General features: G+C 36.1%; 1 protein-coding gene across 1 annotated transcript in view; it reads right to left on the reverse strand.

The window, feature by feature from the left end:
• Positions 1 to 2,521: 2,521 nt before the first annotated feature.
• The window catches only part of LOC122222633, a 54,736-nt gene continuing 37,399 nt past the window's right edge, over positions 2,522 to 19,858 (reverse strand). Inside the window, exon 4 of the mRNA XM_042943203.1 lies at positions 2,522 to 2,734. Coding sequence (XP_042799137.1) covers positions 2,522 to 2,734 — 213 coding nt within the window. The remainder of the gene's footprint in view (positions 2,735 to 19,858) is intronic.

Consider the following 19,858-nt stretch of genomic DNA (forward strand, 5'->3'; position numbering starts at 1 on the left):
TCCTCCTCCCCAGTCAGATTGCAGGCCAACGAACCTCCATGTTTCTCCTTCATGGAGTGCTCCCCTCCCTTTGGAAAGAGTCTTCATTTCTTTATCCTCAACTGTGTTTCAGAATCCAAATGCAGTTTGTTGATGCCATCTGCATCTCTCAGGTCTTTCTCTCCCCACTTGCAAAGCAGATAACTACTTTTTAACTACCCAGACCCCTCCCTAAACTGTCTTTACTGATTAAATAAAATTACTAACAAAAAATATTTACTAACAAAAAAATAATCACTAGTTAATACCAGACTTTGATAATCAACAGATTATAAAGCAAAGCATACTATATTTCTGCATCTATATTATCTTTATTTATATCCATATTCCTACCTTCCAGAGTGGGCTGCAGATTTGCAAATTCAGCAGATTTTCTTGTTAATTTGACACATAAAACAAATAAACAGCTACTATGTATTGAACCTTTGTGCCAAATAGATGAGACAGGTGGTAAGAATCATTCCCACTTTTCATTAAGAAATCTGAATTGCCTTCAAGAAATCAGGAGAAAAACTTGGCCACAGAATTAGTAAGAAGGCAGTTAGTTATGGAGGAGGGAAATTAATTTCCTGAATTCCAATTCCATGCTGTTTGGAGATCTTCCTTGATAATCCTTGCCTCCCTTCTCCTCAACTATAAAAGTGCTTAGTGTTAATATTCCTCATGTGAGACACTATGATTTAACCAACAATGAAGAATGGAAAATCATACTCAAGGATTTATTTTTGCACACCTCCACATGAAGTACAGATAGAAAAGACCCAAAGAGGTGTCTGAAATGAATTTCAGTCCATGGAAGCTTTGCAATTTTTCCTCTCCTAACCTGTTGGAAAAAATGATTGCCAGGTGAACAGGCCAGGTGAACAGCCAGTACAAACCATTTTGATAGAATTACATGTTTCTTTTTCACTTAGGATCCTCTTCCCTTAGACCTTTTGTTCCTGCCCTTGTTTCTAATTCTCACTGTTCATTGGAAATGATTTACTACAGCTACAGACAGTCACTCTGCTTCTTTCCAAATGTCAATCCTCAGAATTTTCTCACACACTCTGAGAGCCATATCAAGAATAAAAAGACTCCCAAATCAAAGACTTTAATTACAATCACTATTGAGGGCAGATCGGTATCTCAATAATTACTAAATTAACAGTGTTCACAACACAGTTCTTTCAGTGATCCAGGTTTTTCAGGCACAAAGTGGTTTCATCAATTCCTTACTTTCATTTCTTTTAAATAAACTAGGAATGTGCTTCAAAGAATAAACTTAAAGACTTCAGTTTTTACACTTGGTTCATCATTGCATATAATTAACACGTTCTTGTTCTCTACTTAATTTAGAACAACATTAAATTTCCATCCAGCCCACAAAAGTATATGTGCATTATTGGAATGTAGTTAAGAAGCCCAGTTGTCAGTTGGCAAAAGCTTCATCCAGAGACATTTGGAACCCAATTTACCAGCAATGGGTTTATGCAAACTTGTGAAGAAGGCAAGTTTAGCATGTCTCCCTCTTAGTTCTCCTCCAAGCACCTTCATAGCCACCTCATTCTATCTGTGACTCAGAGGACCCCCATATGGAGGGATGTGAAACTTCCTTTACAGGAAGCATATCTCCCAACATTTGTGCTAAAAGGGACCACTTTACCAACTAAGCAACTTGATCAACTATGTATTACAGTAGCCATTTGAACAGTCGCTTCCTGAACATAATGCCTCTCTTGTCATCTAGACCCATTAGTGATTCGCCTGGGAGGAATTTCAGTTCTGGGGGCATAAATGTCTTCCTAGCCTCTCATTAAATATTTCTCACTATAAAAAAAGCCATGTGGTAACAACAACAACGATGATGATGATGACGAATAACAATTATTCATAGGTCACTTATTTTGTTCCCAAAATTGTCCTAAGTGTTTTGCACATGTATTAACTTATTTGATCATCTTTAAAATCCTATGAGGTTGAAACCACTATTAACTGCCATTTTACAGATTATCTTTTGATGAGGTGTAGTGACTGCTTTGCCATGGCTTTAGTGTCTTTCTCCTACTTAGGATTCTGTAATTACATGCAAAATTTTTTAGCAGTAGGTAGAACATATCTGGGGTATCACCATGTACTGTTGGTTGTTGGTATTACCATGCACTGCAGCAAAATCCCTGACAGGGTAAGATGAAAGGAATCAGTAGATAGAGACCAGAACTAGGCAGAAGCTCAGGCAACACTGGGGAGCTCTCACTGCAAAGGAAGAGAATGCAGGAAGGGTTTCTTTGACCCTTGCAGTTTTAAGATGTCATCTAACCATGGAAATATTCTGAGACATCTACAAAAGATACCCTTTGAGGAAGAACTGGTGACAGAAATTCTAGGAGAGTATGGCATAGATTTCTAGTTGCGGTCCCAAGATTTATTTACTCTTATTCTTTATAAGAGAGCTCCAATTTTATTCAGAGTGGCAATGTGCCCAGCTAAAATAATGTATTCCTCAGCTTCCTTTGGTGCTAAAGTGGCCATTTAACTGAGCTATGACCAGTAAGCTGTAAGCAAAAGCTATTAGGTGGGGAATACAGACAGCTAGGATGTGCCACTTTGCCTCTTCCCCTTTCCTACACTCTGCTTCCTGGAATTCAGATTTGATGGATGAAACTCCAAACACCATATTGGACCACTGCGATGACCTTGAAGATGGAGCTGGATACTAAGAAGGAAAGAACAGAAAAAAAGATGAAAGTTGGATCCCTGAAACCATGGAGCCACAATCACCTTGGACTGCATACCTCTGAACTGATTTTGTGTGGGATAAAATATAACACGTCTTCATATGTTTAAGCCATTGTTATCTCTGGCTTTTTGTTATATGCAACTGATCACGATTCTAACTGGATACATAAACTTAGGTGGAGGTTTTACAGGCAGCAGAACCTTTCAATTTTTTACAAGAGAAGAAAACTTAAAAGACCTCTCTATCAATAGACTGGCCCTACAGAGACAGACCAGATGAAGAAATCTAGACCAGGAATTTCCCGAGCCCTGAATAAGGGAACTGACCTCTCTGCTTCTCAGTTTTCTCATTTACCACAAAAAGATGCTGGATTTGATCATCAGGTTGAAAATTCTGCAATTTTAAAAGCAAGAGAGAATAAGACACATACCAGTGTTGCTGGTCAAACCCTGCTAAAAGGATGTCAGGTTTAGTGAACTGTATGGTTTTCTCCTGTAGGGAGAGGTGACTCTGAATCGAATTCAACTCAAACCCTGTCTGAAGCAGCATGGCCATTCAGCGATTCCCCTTGGCACAGAGCTGCTACTGCTCTTGCAACAAGTCATGGTTACTATATCAGGGACCATTTGATTGGAATAAATAGAGGCTTGTTTAAATAAGCTTTAAGCTTAAGCTTAAGCTTGTATTCCTTATCCAAGTAATACAAAGATAACTTACTAACTCAAAAGGAACACCAGGTCAGGTAGTCCCAACAAAGTGCAAAAATCCATCTGTTTGTTTGTTTGGTCAAAGTGGTATGAAATCTTTGCTTTCCTCTCCTGCTTCTCACTGGTGTCCAGCTTTCTCTGCCACAGCGCCTATACGACAAAAAAATGAAAATGGTTTTCCAGTTCTACATAATCTCTTTTTCAAGTTAGCACACCCCATTGATTTAGATTCCATGTCATTCAAATTCTTAATTGAATCGGATTGGCTCACATTTAATTAGTAATGGCCCTGGGCAGGCTTAACATCACCGACTACAGACACAGCAGGCAGGGCTTAGGGGTTGGTTCTCTAAGAAGGACTATGACCTGGCAGATACAATGGCATCTTCAGAGAAATAACAAGGAGTTCTCCTAGCATTCCTCTTTAGGAGGCAACGTGTTTCTTTACTATCCAAGAGCTCTGTCCATGGGACGCTGCTGAGGTAGAACAGGGCTAATGTCCATGTCCCATATCAAGCTAGTAAGTTATGCTTCCTAACCCACCTAGAGTGATAAAAATATATCACTGTTTTGAGTTTGTAACACTTACTACACATGACATGTATGTATGGGTATACTTGGAATGATTATAGTAATTTGAAATAAAATTGGTTGTGAAATTTTTGTTGAGAATCTAGCAGCATCCCTTCAGATAATTAAAGTATCAGAGGCAGGACCAAAAGCTGCTAATTTAACTTCTCTTTTGTCTATTTCTCTAGCTCCTGTTATAGCACTTTCCACTTCATATAGACCTTGTCTATATTATTCAGGCCTTTGTAATTCCTGTCTTAACCAATCCCAGACTCTGTTATTTGTGGGTCACCTTGATAATTCTATATTTTAATTGGATAGAATTTATCATTATACAGCATATTTACAATTATTTTAGTGTGAAAGCCATTTTAGTAATGGGTATTCTTGTCTTTTTTAAAAAAACTATAATAATACAGGTAAATTTATAGTGTTTCTGTTTACTGTAAGATTTGGCTCAAAGTAATAATTTCAATGACATCTTTTAAATTTTGCATTAATAATTATTTTACCCTTGAGAATATAAGAGATTTGGCAACTTGGTATAATTTTCCAGTTTTTCAAAATTTAACTTTTTATTTTTTAGTCCTTAAGCACAAAAAGGAGAAATATGATACAGAGGGAATACAGTAATGAAGAAGTAATATGATCTGGATTTCTAACTTACCAGTTATGATAGCTTAGACAGGTCATTGAATCCTTTTGAACTTCAATTTTAATTATGCAAAATGACCAAAACAGTATCTGAATCTACTACTCCATGGGATTATTAAATTTATAAAATTAAAGAATTATTATGAAAATATCTTATAAAATCGAAATACGTGAAGCATCATAGTATCATATCAACAGGGACTTTACCCACACTTCCATATTTTGTAAGATGATGAATAGCCATTGTAAGAAATAAAAGTAGATGAAGCATAAATAAATCAGGTCAGCTGGGCTCAAATTGGTGAATAGTACAGGAGTAAAACAGACCTCTCTATGTTAAGTATGAGTGAAACATTATGATTAGGGGCAAGTTGATGTACTATTTCATCAAAGCAGCATGTCCATATGATACAACAGAAAAGCTTTTAGGAGAGACTCTATATTTAAATGTGATTCTTGCTAATCAATCATCATTTATTTTTTTATCATGTAAATTGCCCAACCATGGATTTGACAAGAATCTCATGAATTAGTTTAAATGTATTCCTGATGTGTAATCAATATCTCCAGCAGGCTTCAAGAATGTATCTCAGTGTGTATATCCTTATTAGACATATCAAAATGAGACTTACCTGAAGCTAATATCATCAAATCACTCAAGAGCTTAATTCTAGCTCAGTAATCGACTTCTATAAAATTGTCACTGTAGAGTCTGAAGGGGCTGCCTAATAGAATGTAAAATTGCAGCCTTGTCTCCCTCACACTTTCACAAAATTTATTAGAGCAGATCTAGTTAGACACATGAAAAATACCCTAACTCATATGAGTATTACATGCATTCTCTAAATGAATTTCATATTCTGAGATCAGAAAGTGTTCAATCATCCAAATCAGGAACTGCATTAATATTTGACTCACTTTTCTTTATATCTTCTATTGGTAGCTTGTTGGTGTTTGGCCTTCATTTCTGAGAATAGATTTCCGGTCTCAACTGTCTAGTGATAATCTTTTTTTCAGCTATTCAGAGTTGTGCATGTAAGCTGTGTCTCCAGACCCATCATCATGAAGTAAACTAAAAACAAACACAAGCTGAAGAAATAAACTGGCTATCAGAGCTCTAGCCCTAAGGAAAAACAATATAGTATTTTTCTCTTACACATGACACTGATTTTTTTTAGGAGTCCACTTGAAAATGGTGGTCCAGACTGATTCTTCCTTGTCAGAACCCCAAGACTTCACCCCAGCAAGAGGGCAGGCATATCAGCCCAGAGAACTACAATGAGTTCTCCTACAGTGAACAGTTGAAGAAAAGGAAGTGTCCCTGCTCCTGACCACACATGGAAAAGAGAAGGCAATGCAATATCCTCAAAGAATTAATTAGAACAAAGGGAAATGTTACACAAGTCCAGTCTAGCATAGAAAGACTTTAGTGACATATGGTTAAGGGGGAAAAAACCCAGCATGTGTAGCCTTAGGAAAATAATTACAGAGACATGCACTGAAAAATTAACAGTGATGATCCCTGAACAGTAGAAAGGGGCTATTTGTGTGTGTGTGTGTGTGTGTGTGTGTGTGTGTGTGTGTGTGTGTATATATATATTTGTATATATATATATATATATATATATATATATATATATATATATTTGTATATATATATTTGTATATACATATATATATTTTTGCTTACCTATAAGTTAAAAATTCTCTATGATAAATATATGTTGCTTTTGTAATAAAAAAAAAGCCTACACCATGTTTATGACATGACAGAAAAGGTCTCTGTTTGGTATATTCACTTAATCAAGTGATGTGGTCATTTTTAATGTTAAGGGCAAGGACCAGATATGATGGGAAAAGATGCTGGATTTTAGGACTCTGGGTCAGTATTGTTTTATTCTTTCAGAATATAGCAATCTCTTAAAATCGCTATATATTTATCAGTGTTTACCATGAACATTACCAAAATAAGTTTTTGTTACATTTGGATAAATTTGGTGGGAGAATGAGTTGCTAGTTAGCCTCACCCAGAGCAATGCTTCCCCATTCCTACAGGATGAAGTTCTTATGGGTCCATGATCAAATGGAAAAAAATTTTTAAAAATGTGATGAGCCTTACATAAATAGAAATCCATTTAACTTTCCAAGCTTTGTTTTTAAGAATGGTGATGATAGTAGCTCCCCACTACATAGATCTTCCTCATTATGTGTGGATTCCATATCCATGAACTGGCTACTTGCTTAAATGCATAGAATGCACAGAACAAAGAAAAATGTGAGTCACCCAATGGGCACATTCTCACTGAGGTGAACAAGGCAATGCTCTGCCTCCTTGTTTCAGCTCTCATACCATAAACAAGTGTTCTTTTTGCAGTTCATTTAGTGCCACATTCTTTGCCTTTTTACATTTTCTGTTAATGATTTTGCTGTTTAAAATTGCCTCCACACATGGTGTTCAAGTGCTGTCTAGTGTTCTTAGGCTCAAGACTGTTATGTGCCTTATGAAGAAAATATGTGTGTTAGCTAAGCTTTGTTCAGGCATGAGTTATAGTGCTGTTGGCCATGAGTTCAATGTTAATAAATCAACGATATATATTAAGTAAGGTGTCCTTAAACAAAAACACACATGAAACCAGGTTATGTATGATTAATGAAAATGTTGTGACCAAAGGGCTCTCAGGAACCTAACCTTGTAATTCCCCTAGATGTAATGGTTCATTATCTGCTAATTCAGTGTTCCTTGCAACGTTACAGAACATAACTCTTATGAGTAATATATATATACATATTATATATGTACATAATATATACATATTATATATGAGTAATATATATATATATACACACACATATATACACACATATGTATGTATATACATATATACATATGTATATAGTGTTATGAGTAACTATATGAGTAACTGGTCTCACAACTCACCTTCATTTGTTCATACCCTGTTTAATGAATATGCTTTATTCTCTACTAGGTTTTGCTGAGGGAACAATAGTCAAGGAGACCATGATAGTACTTGCCCTTTTTGGAATATGTGTCTTAGGAGAAGACACAATACACTCGTCAAAAATGACAAGTAGGTATATGAATAAAGCGACTTGATGTGGTAATTTACGAAAGGAACAAAGATGGGATTTTTTTAAAAATATATTGTTTTAAATTTTCATTTATTTTTGAGAGAGAAAGAGACAGAGTGTGAGCAGGTGAGGGGCCGAGAAAGACAGGGAGACAGAGAATCCGAAGCAGGCTCCAGGCTCTGGGCTGTCAGCACAGAGCCTGATGTGGGGTTCAAACCTATGAACTGTGAGATCATGACCTGAGCCAAAGTCAGAGTCTTAACCGACTGAACCACCCAGGCACCCCTTGATGGGATTAAGATTGGAAATGAGAATGGAGAAATGTAGCCTAGGTAGTTTGATCAGGGCAGATTTCTGTGGGAAGTAATATTTAAAATGAAGAACTGCAGGGATAGAGGGAATTAGCCACATGACAAAAGGGGAAAAGAGCATTCCACTCAGACAAGAGATTTTATGCTGAGTTCATGAGTCAGGAATGTACGTGGCACATTCAAAGGCTGGAAGATGACCATTGTGATTAGAAGATGGGGAGATGGGAAGAAAGTGGAAGTGGAGATGTAAACAGGGGACAAGGATGCAGAAACTGTAGACTGTGGTACAGAGTGTGGATTTTATTTCATTGTTATGGGAGCCCACAGGAAGATTTTAAGCAACATATTAAAGTGATTTCATTTGTTTTTTAAGAACATTTTGCTGCTAGGAGAGAATGGATTGAAGAGGAGCAAGCACTGAAATGAAGAGACCCAGTGAGAAGTCTGGTCCAACAATGTATGAGATGGTCTAGCAAAGGTGGAGCCAAAGACACCAAAGCCAAGACATCTATTGAAGATAAAATTACCAGGATGTGGCGATGAATTGCATGAAGGGTAAGGAAAAGTGAGTATTCAAAGACAGATCTAGATTTCTCATTTAATGATAAGATAGGAATACTAATGTTTACTTTATAGAACTGTTCTGAAGATCAAATAATGTATTCCATGTAAGATACTTACAGCATTTGACATATAGTAAGTACTACATGAATCAGCTATTATTATTAGATATGGTTTAGAAATAGGTAAATTTTGTAGTTAAAACAGTATTTGTCAAGTAGGTAAATATCCCTCTGGATTTGTTTTCATAGGAAATTATGGTGGGTTTAAGGTGGAATTAGAATGTTATTTGAACAAGGGGCCCAAGAGCACTGAAATCCTGACTTGGTCCAATAATCCTGTCTTCCTGTGAAGTGTCCAAATTCAAATAACATGTAGTTTATATTTAGAATTTGGACCCAAAAACCCAAGATATTTTAGACTGGACTATGGGAACAGTCATTGTATTATAACAAGTAGGCCTGTACCAGCCTCTAACCAAAGCAGACTTGTGCATTTATCCTGTGACATGTCTTACCTCAAATGGAGTTTGCATCTAAGCTTGGACTGTGTGAACAGGAGCCATCCTCAACCTCTTGGAAAACTTCACCAACCGTAATGAAGCACAGTCAGGGTCTTGGACTCTTCTTAGGGGGCAAAGGGCTGGCGTGAGGAGATGCAGGAAAGCAGAGTTTCTGAGCCCCCCTCAGAGGACAAAAGATACACTTTAAATTGACTCAGAAAATTCTTCCTCTCATGGCTCAAGCTAAAAGGGCGTTATTTCACTCCCTGACCAAATTAGTACAGATTCTAAAATGATAAGGAACAATATGATATACCAATTAAATTAGCCACAGTAAAGACCACCTCCCTTGGAGAAAAACATTATGAAGTCTAGGACATGTGAACTTGGCACCTGTCAATGCTATTAATGTCTGAACAAACTTGGTGACTGCAAGCGTGCTCAGTCATTCAGTACGTATTCAGTGCCTGTTCATTAGGACCATATGTAGTAAACCTATTACTTTTAGTCTTCATAGTTTTCACTTTAAAGAGAAGTGGATAATATTACTCTTTTCTGGTAAAGGTGGGTGTATTTTTTTTTTTTTAATTAATCAAGTTCAGTTTCATCAAATACAGCTAAACCTCGAAAATTTTAAGAAAAGTGTAACAGGATAGGTAATCTTTTTTTTTTTTTTTTGTACTCATCTAATCACTCAGCACAAAATGCTTATTTGCTCCTCAGGATAAAGCTGTTAAATGAATAATTATTTTGCTGCCTGGGTCTGGTTAACATGTCACTTTCTCATAAGGAAGCCACATTTTCCTGCAGTGGCACACTATTTATCATGTATTCGTTAGATTTCTGAAAATGTGCTTGTGTTTTAAGATTACTTAAACAGAAAAAATATTTTTTAAAATAGCTACTTATCACATTAAGACCCTCCTCCCAAAACACACAAAGGTACACATACCTACACATGCACACCCATAAATATATATAAACTTGGAATCCCATCTTGTCACTCCAGGATTGTAGCTAGTCCAAAGAAGAAACCTACAAACATGCTGAAAACACCACACAGTCTGAAGGTGCTGGTCTCTCCTATACAACTAGCTTATTTTAACTGCTTCTGATTGCATAGTATAAGCTATTGAATCAATGCAGATAGTATTACTTAGCCATCAAAAAGGGCCAGAGATTGATCACATGTGGACAAGAGAAGAGAAAACAATCTATGCGGACATATATTGTAGCTATGGGAAATTTCTATTCTAAGAATCAATTAACACAAGGTCAATGAATCCTCTACTATTTTAGTGAGTTCAGTGCATATTCATCAGAACTTAAAATACATAGTAATAGCAATGATTGTTACAGTTGTCATAGCATGAGTATATAGTAAACAGGAACTCACTCTAGATGCCATCTTCTAAAGTGTAAAATTCAGTAGAACAGATTGATTTCAGACTCCTTTAGATTACAGACATATTCATTATAGCAAACTAATTCATCCCAAGTGACTGAGATATACAGTCCTATCATTATTTAAGAATTAGTATATAAAACATGTTATATTATATGTATATTTGTAAATACAATGTATGAGTTAGATAATTGGAATATAATAAAACAAAATCCTAAAAAATTTCATAAAAAATAATTGAGTCTTTCTTTGCTATTTCCCAAAGTATTCTAATTGCTTCAAGGTTATTAATTCAAATACAATTATCTCTAATAAATATACCAAAAGTTCTACACTGGGTTTGTGAATATTGGATAAATGCATATTTTCTATATTCTGGGCAACCCAGACCCATAACCTAGACCTTGAGGATGTCTGTGTTACTCAGCAGTACTGTATGACAATAGTATTTGTGATTCCCATGAAATTCCACGAGTTCATTTACCAGCTGTCTCAAAGTTCTAGAACAGCTTTTACCTCATGGCAGAACAGATTATATATAGTAATTCCACCCCCTAAAAGAGGACAAAACAGAATAACAACGTTACAAGTTACATTAAAATGTAATCTATAGACTGTTAAAAAAAAAACAACAAAACAGGAGTGCAATTTCCACTCAATTAAGTAGCAAAGAATACATTCTAATGACTGCATTTACAGAAGATACCAACAATCCTTAGTAGACAAACTGCATGTTAATTCACCAGGTAACTGAGAACACCAGAAGAGTAAAGTTCCCTTCAAGTGCCCTGAATACAAAAACAAATTAAAAAAGAAAAAGTGTGCAGTATCAGAGCCTGTCTTTTTTGTAATGAACCAAGTAATTACCAAAAAGGCTAATGTTAGTGAAGAAAAACAGAAACCTTCTAACACTAATCTTCATAGAGATGAAATCTAGTTAAGTTTTATTTAAAAAATAATGCAATGGACAACAGGCAGAAATACAAAAGAATAAAATTTTCTACCACCTCGGAGGAAAATACAGAATGCACTGACAGCAGGTGAGGAGTTGGTTTACTTGGGTGGGATAAAACAACAACAACAATAATCGAGTCACTGGCTAGCATTACAATTGTGAATACCAGTTTCATACAGTCTAATTAAACTAGTAATGACAATAAGAAACTATTTTGAAATGGGCCATCCATCTCCCCTGCTCTAATAAAATGCCATGGTATTTATAAAAAAGGCAAACCTGAGACATTTACTTTCAGACTGAGGGACATTTTCCTGTCAAAATATTCTCATTTAATAGCTTCATCCCATAAAATAATTAAACAAAATCAAGCAGCAGGCAAGCTAGTCAGCTGGCCATCTAAGTGCTTATTTGAACATTTATGCAGAAATAATGTCACTAGCATGCCTAGTAAGGTGGCTTTTTTTTTTTTTTTTGAGATGTGCCCTGTCAGTGATGGGGATGATGTACCAGTTGAGTATGTCATAAAAACCTTCTTAAACATGCAGTTCTTTTTAAAAGTACATTTATCATTAGATCAGCAATCTGTTGGCTCACTTGAGTGTTCCTATTGTGCACAATGTGATTTAGAATATTAGATATCTTCACATGGGCTTTGCAATAAAAACGGGTACATTAGAACAGACAGGTACTCTTACTCTGTCCTCCACCAAAGATGAGATATGAAGGAAAGAACATCAATGGGTTAATTCAGGCTTACTCCTGCTACAACAATCTGAAAAAGAGCACCCTGCAAACTCAAATCTAATTCCCCAACCCTTCTATTCATATCTTTTTTTTAAATGTTTATTTATTTTTGAGACAGAGAGAGACAGAGCATGAATGAGGGAGGGGCAGAGAGACAGGGAGACACAGAATCAGAAGCAGGCTCCAGGCTCTGAGCTGTCAGCACAGAGCCTGACGCGGGGCTTGAACCCATGGACCGTGAGATCATGACCTGAGCTGAAGTCAGACGCTCAACGGACTGAGCCACCCAGGCGTCCCCTCCACCCCGCCTTCTATTCATTTCTTAAAGTGGAAGGGTTTTCAGTAACAGGGTAGGAGATAAGGTTGATCTTCATTTTAAGAGATCAAGAAGAGGACTATGGGGCTGGAGGAGAGGGAGAAAAAGACTGCTAGAGGTTGGGTATTGTAGACCATTTCGGGTTTACATGTGTAAAAAGCTCTGAGGCTTTTCCTGGGTGCAAGAAAATTGAGGAATGGATGAAAGGGGGGTGATAAGTGCTAGTCTAGTTTTTGAATGGGATCTTTTTCAATTGCCTGTAAGAAATGAAATGCTTTTAAAATTACCTTTGGCTGTCAAACTAAGCCTCTTCCAATGTAACTCCAACCAGAACTAAGACATTTCAAGGATTCATATGGGTTATCTATGTCATGGCTTCATCACCTAGAACCTATAATCCAGAACAACTTTAAAAATAAAAAAGTCCATATACCCTTTGATTTGTCCAATAGAGCCATGTAGATAAAATAGTAACATTTAAAAATCACTGACATTACCATACCAACAGTAGGAAAAAGAAGTTTGAAATATTATTCTTTCTTTAAAGTAATTTAATTGAATGAAGAATAATGGGATTATTTTTCCAGTTATAGTTGTAAACATCTTAAAGAAAATATTAAGAAGGCACATAATTCTTTGGTTTAAGGCTCTCAAAGATATATTTAATCAAATGTATTATTTAATCAAATGTATGCAAAAGAATCTTCTGGATTAAGAAAACCCTGTGTTCAGATTTATTTTTACCATTGTTTAGGAATGGTCATGAGTGGCTTCTTCATGTTAATATCCTTAAATTTTAAATTTATTTAGAAACGAAATTCAATTATATTTTAGAAACACACAGAGATCTTATGTTTTATACTCTCTCGATAGAACCATGGCAACCTATTTTTTTCACTCTCCTATGGAAATGATCATGAGTTACAATTTACTCTTATCAGATCTTTTATTTTATATTCACTTGAAGATTCAAAGCCAAGTTCTTAGATATTTAAGATGTGGCTTTTTGTATCTTCTCAAGGAGACCCTGACAATCCAGTTATCTCACAAAATGAATCACATGAATGAATCTGTCACTGTTAAAATACTATCTCCTTTTAACAAAGTAGAAATGCCTTCTTGCATTAAAAAGCTTCAATATTTAACGGAGTTACTTCTACCAAAACAGATTTAACTTTTGGGATAGAGGTAGGGAAAGCAACCTGTAATGATTTCTGATGCCAACTACCCAGAGTGCAACCAAACTTCACAGGCTAAGACACAGTCCTCCACAAGACTACTTTCACTTCAGGTATCAGCTACAGGCTCAGGGGTCCCCAGACTATATGCACTCTGATGAGCTGGCTACAGATTTGGGAGTTTCCACTATCCCCTCAGGTCAATAATTCACTAACATGACTCATGGAACTCATGTACTTACTACTACAGTTTCATTATAGCAAGAGGATATAAACCAGGAGCAGCCAAAGAGAACACTACATAGCATGAGCTATGGGAGATGAAGTTTACACTTTCGTCTCCACATGGAGTCAGTTCACATTACACCCCTGGCAAATGAATGTGTGACAAAATGCAGAGTATTATCAACTGAAGAAGCTCACTTGAGCTTCAGTGTCCACAGTTTTTATTGGAGTTCTATTATATAGGTATGATTGATTGAATCATTGGCCCCAAAGTTGAACTCAATCTTTTCCCATCTCCTCCCTGGAGACTGGCCTAATATTATGTGGTTCAAAACCCCAACCTTCCAATCATATGTTTGATCTTTCTGGCATGGTCAGTCCCCATTCTTTGTCATCTGGTTAACATAAACCATCTATAGACCCACCATAATTAACAAAGAAGTGTGTATTAGCTGGGAAATTCCAAGGGTTTACAGGTCAACTCTCAGGAACCAAGGACAAAGGCTGGCCAAATTCTTAATTATACAAAGCCTATGGAATCCTATGTCTTAGTAAATTATCTTATAATCAATTTTGAACATTTAAGGGGAAGTAGAAACATTTATGGGAAGTAATGTTAAACCAGACCAACAGGTGGCCCTTGTCTATTGATTTATTCTCAAATTAGGCAAGAAACAGTTACCAGTTTCTAAAAATAAATGTGAAGCTTTCTATTAAATACACCCTTGCTGTAAAAATGATTTCCTAGGAATTTTATTTCAAATAATGATGAACATGTTATGTATTTTCCAAGGGAATAACTATACTACTAACTAGCTGATACATTAGAGTAATGATAAAAACCAGGACTGGGAGTTAGTCTTAGATATGGATTCCAAATCTGCATATAGATCTCTGATTTTTCATTCATTTCTGAAGTGGGAAATACATTAAACATTTTTTAAATGATTTAGTAAGATATTTCTTGAATATACTGTGTTAAGTAAATGGATTCTATTATTATTTTTGCTTCTTATATATGTAAGGTGAAATATATGAAGATTTTCTGGTATATTTATATATATATAATAAATGATAACAATAGAAGAAAGTTCCTCAAAGAAAGATAACTAAATATCTTGTTAAACCATTAAACTTTATATATTTACATTCCAGTATAAGTCATAACTATTGGCTTTTAAGGGCTTTTCTGAACTATTGACATGTGTCAGAATGTATGAAAATAATAAAATCCAGCACTGAGTTTCTTAAGATTCTTAAATTTCCTAAAATTCTTCTGTTGTCTGCCTCTTAATCTTTTCTAGTATGTCTAAACACTAAACACTATTATTCGTCTTAATGGTATCTTAACATAATGTTTTTATTCATTCATTTAACATGTTTATTAAGCACATATTATGTACTAGCTGGGGATTCACAAAATAGTAACAATACAGCAGTTAACACAAGAGATAATAATCCCTTCTCTCAAGGAACTTCTATTATAGTGGAGAATAACAGATAATTAACAGGTAAAAAATAAAATGTTTTAGATTATAAATCTATGAAAAAATGACCTAGGAAGATGAGGATAAAGACAGTGGGTGACGACTGACAATTTAAATAGGGTTTGCAGGGCAGCTGAAACCTGAGGGTGGTGAAAAAGAGAAGTATGGAATTATTTGAGGGAAGAACATTCCTGCTGTTCAAAAGCAGCTAATGAGGTCAATGTTACCTAAGTGGAGTGAGGTCAGGGGAAGAAGTAGGACATGAGGTCAGATAGGTAATGTGGGGGTAAGGGAGTGTGCAAATTATATAAAGTCTAGTAGGTCATTGTAAGTTTGGTTCTTACCTTCAGAAGCCTTTGAAGGGTTTTGAGCAGAAGAGTAACATATTTTTAAAGAATTCTTGCCACTGTGTTCAGAACAAACTGAAGGGAAGTAAAGAAATAGAACTATTTAGGATGCTATTGAAATAAACCAGGTGAGAGATGAGAGTGGTTGGGACCATGGTGTTAGCAGCAGGGGAGAGTAGGGGGAGTGTTTCATTTCTGGATATATTTTGAAGGTAGAATCAACAGAGTTTGATGGCACATTGTTTGCAAGGCTTGTAAGGAAAAGAATGATCAAGGATGATAATAAGACATTTAGCCTGAGGTACAGGAAGATGAGAGTCACCATTAAGTAAGGTGGAAAGACTATGACAGAAACAGACTTTGCGGGTAGGGAAGGAGAGAGGGAGGAAAGAAGAAACAAAAGGCCAGAGTTCGAATCTAGATTTGCTGATTCCAAAGCAAATTCTTAACTACAATACCAGTGTACCAGCTTTCATTTATTGGACACCTGTAATGTTGCAAAGGCTATAGTTTACATATTTTTGTCTTATTAAATTTTTTCAAGAAGTCTATGATGATGAAAATAACAATAAGGCAAATATTTACATAAGGCTTACTATGGATCCTGAACTGCTGTATCTCTCTTGTCACACACACACACACACACACACACACACACACACACAGACTTATAATCCTCTTAACAATCAAACAATCATAGAATCAAACAATCATAGCTTCCAAGTCTGTGTATTGTCATCCCAGGAGGCAGATAGGGGAAAAAACAAAGGATCAAAGGGTTTGCCATCTCCTAGAGATCACACTGTAAGAGCTGGCATTTTAACCTTTCTTCCTTCCTCAGCTCTTTGGCCAGTGGATTATAGAGAATAGCACCTTTCAACTTTTGGTGAGGGGCCAGGGGTAATAATAGAATCAATGGCCTGCTATTTCTGGGAACTCTGCATATGGATTCTAAAGTAACCTAAGTGTGTGTGTGTGTGTGTGTGTGTGTGTGTGTGTGTGTGTGTGTATGTGTTTTTATGTTTATGTATGTATGTGTATGTGTTTAGTTTTACTGTGTCCATTTGCTAGGACTGCCGTAACAAAGTACCACAGACTGGGTGACCTAAACAACAGCAATTTATTTTCTCACAATTTGGAGGCTAGAAGTCCAAGATCAGTGTCAGTAGGCTGATTTCTTCTGAGGCCTCTCTGCTTGGCTTGTAGATGGCCACATTCCCCGTCTTCATGGTCTTCCATCTGTGTGTGTCTGTGTCCTAATCTCTTCTTGAAAGGACACCTGTTGGGGTACCTAGGTGGCTCCAGTTGGTTAAGTGTCCAACTTCAGCTCAGGTCATAATCTCATGGTTTGTGGGTTCAAGCCCCATGTCGAGCTCTGTGCTAACAGCTCAGAGCCTAGAGCATGCTTAGGATTCTGTGTCTCCCTCTCTCTCTGCCCCTCCCCACTCATGCTCTGTCTCTCTCTCTCTCTCTCTTTCTCTTTCAAAAATAAATAAACATTAAAAATTTTTTAAGTGTTTTAAAAAAAAGGACATCTGTCATACTGAGTTAAGGCTCATCCTAATGATTTGATTTTCTCTTTAACGACCCTCTCCAAATACAGCCACATTCTGACATATGGGTGGTTAGGACTGCAACATATCAATTTTCTAGGGATGTACCACAATTCAGTCCATAACTGTTATTACTTATAATCTTCTTATAATGCAGAAGTTGGAAAATCTTTTCCCACTCAACTTTAAAGGTAGTTTCTAAACTTAAGTCAACAGCATGAGGGATACAGAGAGGCAGAAGTGTGATGCCACCTGGCTCTCTTTTTGAGTCTAATGACCTTTTCTCTTCCAGTCTATGTCTCAGACATGGGAAGAGAGGCAGCAGGTAGCAACAACACCTGGTTCACTCCTGAATCTCTCAATACAGTGTGTAGTGAGGAAAATTCAGTCAGTCTGTCAGTAGTTCAGGAAAACTTTACCATTCACCACCCTCTACTACATGATAGAAAAGAAAAACTGCTTTTGAAACTCTTGAATTGTTTAGGCTAAGACTAAATTTAAGTTGGCAGACATATATAGATATTGAGCTTTTATGTCTTTAAGTTGGTTTCATAAGATTTATCTTTAAGTTGAATTGGATACTTCAATTTTGTCAATAGGAAAGATATTGAGAATTATTCAAAATGTCTATTGATGGAAAGGTATTAGAGGTTTTTATTAAAAATCTCTATGTAAATATATTCCCCCAAGATTATAAAGTATTCTATCCTCTGAAATACAAAGCTGATTAGACCCACCCAGAAATAATCTAGACTCTTTCCACAAATGAAATGAGTACACTTTTCCTAAGGGAAAAGAGGCATTGTGTATTTTTCAGGAATTCTATAGGAACAGACTTAAAAAACTTCACTAAAACAATGATGTGAAATAAACTTGCAAGTTACTTTCAGAAATGCTTTAATATTCAATGACTACTAGTGACTGTAACCCTGGAGATGAAGCTATTGTGTCAACCCGAATATTGGAAGAATAATGAATATGTAGGGAGATGTATCTATCACACAGTTGAAAGGAGCGTAGCAAGGCACTAGACATATGAATTGTAAGGTTCTGAGGCTCCACTCTGAACAAAAGGCATTAGGGAGAAGAGACCCTGTGATCCATAGCATACCAGTGTCCAATTCTGTATTCATAGCCTAAAGCTTAATGGTTAGATGTATTTTCTGCTTACAAAGCTTTTAGCTGATTCCTGTTGGAGACCTGGTCTTAGATAACCCATTTCCCTAAGGCCTCCAGAGAAGGTCTTGAAGGCCAGGACTCTTCTAACCACCACCTCACTACATATACCCAGAAGAAAGGCAGATCCCTAGTTTAGAGTAAGTATCAAGATAAACATAGTTTGGGAAGAACTCAACCTTCTGAAGCTTTTGGCAGTGGGATTAAATGGTCTGGTTTGAGCTAGAAATGGTAGGTTTCAGGTTCTAGAATTTGTTAGATATTTCACCCCAAGATATAATCATAACTACTTGTATTTTCACAATACTTTTATAACTTAAGAAGCTTTTCACATGTATTATTTCATTCAATCAAAGTTTTACAATAAGAAAAAAGGCCCAGCTTTCAGATTCCAAAGGCCTTCACCCATGTGTCTGAGCCTTGGTTTCCTTACCCATGCTGGAGATAACCACATGAACTCTACTTACCTCAAGGAACAGTTATGAATGTCAAAGGATAGATACAGCATTATATGAAAATTATTTCAATTCCATTGTAGGTGCTATTTTTATAAAACCACAACCTATGAGTTAATCATCTGTCATTTTTTTATGGTGATTGATGGTGATAATGGCTCCACTGTCCTCATGTTGAAACTGTCAAGGCCTTTAAAAACAAAACTTAATTATTATGTTGAGTTGAGGGAATAAAGTTCCTATAGTCATTCTACCTAGGAAGACTGAGAGTTTAATTTATTTGATGAATGCCTTGAGATATATCTCATCCAATAGTGATAGAAAAAGATTTTTAAAAAATTGTCACTAAACAGTTATTTCTTCTTTCTACAAATGTAAAAATACCAACAGCCACCTACTTATTGAGCATCTACTTAGTGCCAAACATTGTTCTAGGTGCTTTTTATACTTCATCTTTTAATCCTTACATGATGACATGTGTATTATTATTACTGTTTCTTTGTTTATTTGTTTTTTTTAGTGGATCTGGGGTTCTTGCTCTTTCTAATCAAGATTTCACCACAGAAATATTAAGACACTCAATTACCATGTGTTCTTGTATCTGAATACAAAGGGGTCTGGTAGGACTAATTGAAAATGTACATGCTTCTTGGCATGTTAGAATGGGCATGGACACTTCTGCAAAAGGTAGCAATTACATTTGACCTTGTCTCAGCTTCTTTATCTAGTCCATTTCCTCTCATGTGCTTCCTAAGAGCATTCTTACTAATGCAACAAGGATAAAAGAGATTATTCACCAAACACTTTATAGGGAGCTATTGTTTGTGTTAGGAGGAAATATATTGAGGAGTCATTATAGGG

Source organism: Panthera leo, chromosome B3 (genome assembly GCF_018350215.1).
Source record: "Panthera leo isolate Ple1 chromosome B3, P.leo_Ple1_pat1.1, whole genome shotgun sequence".
Classification (NCBI taxonomy): domain Eukaryota; kingdom Metazoa; phylum Chordata; class Mammalia; order Carnivora; family Felidae; genus Panthera; species Panthera leo.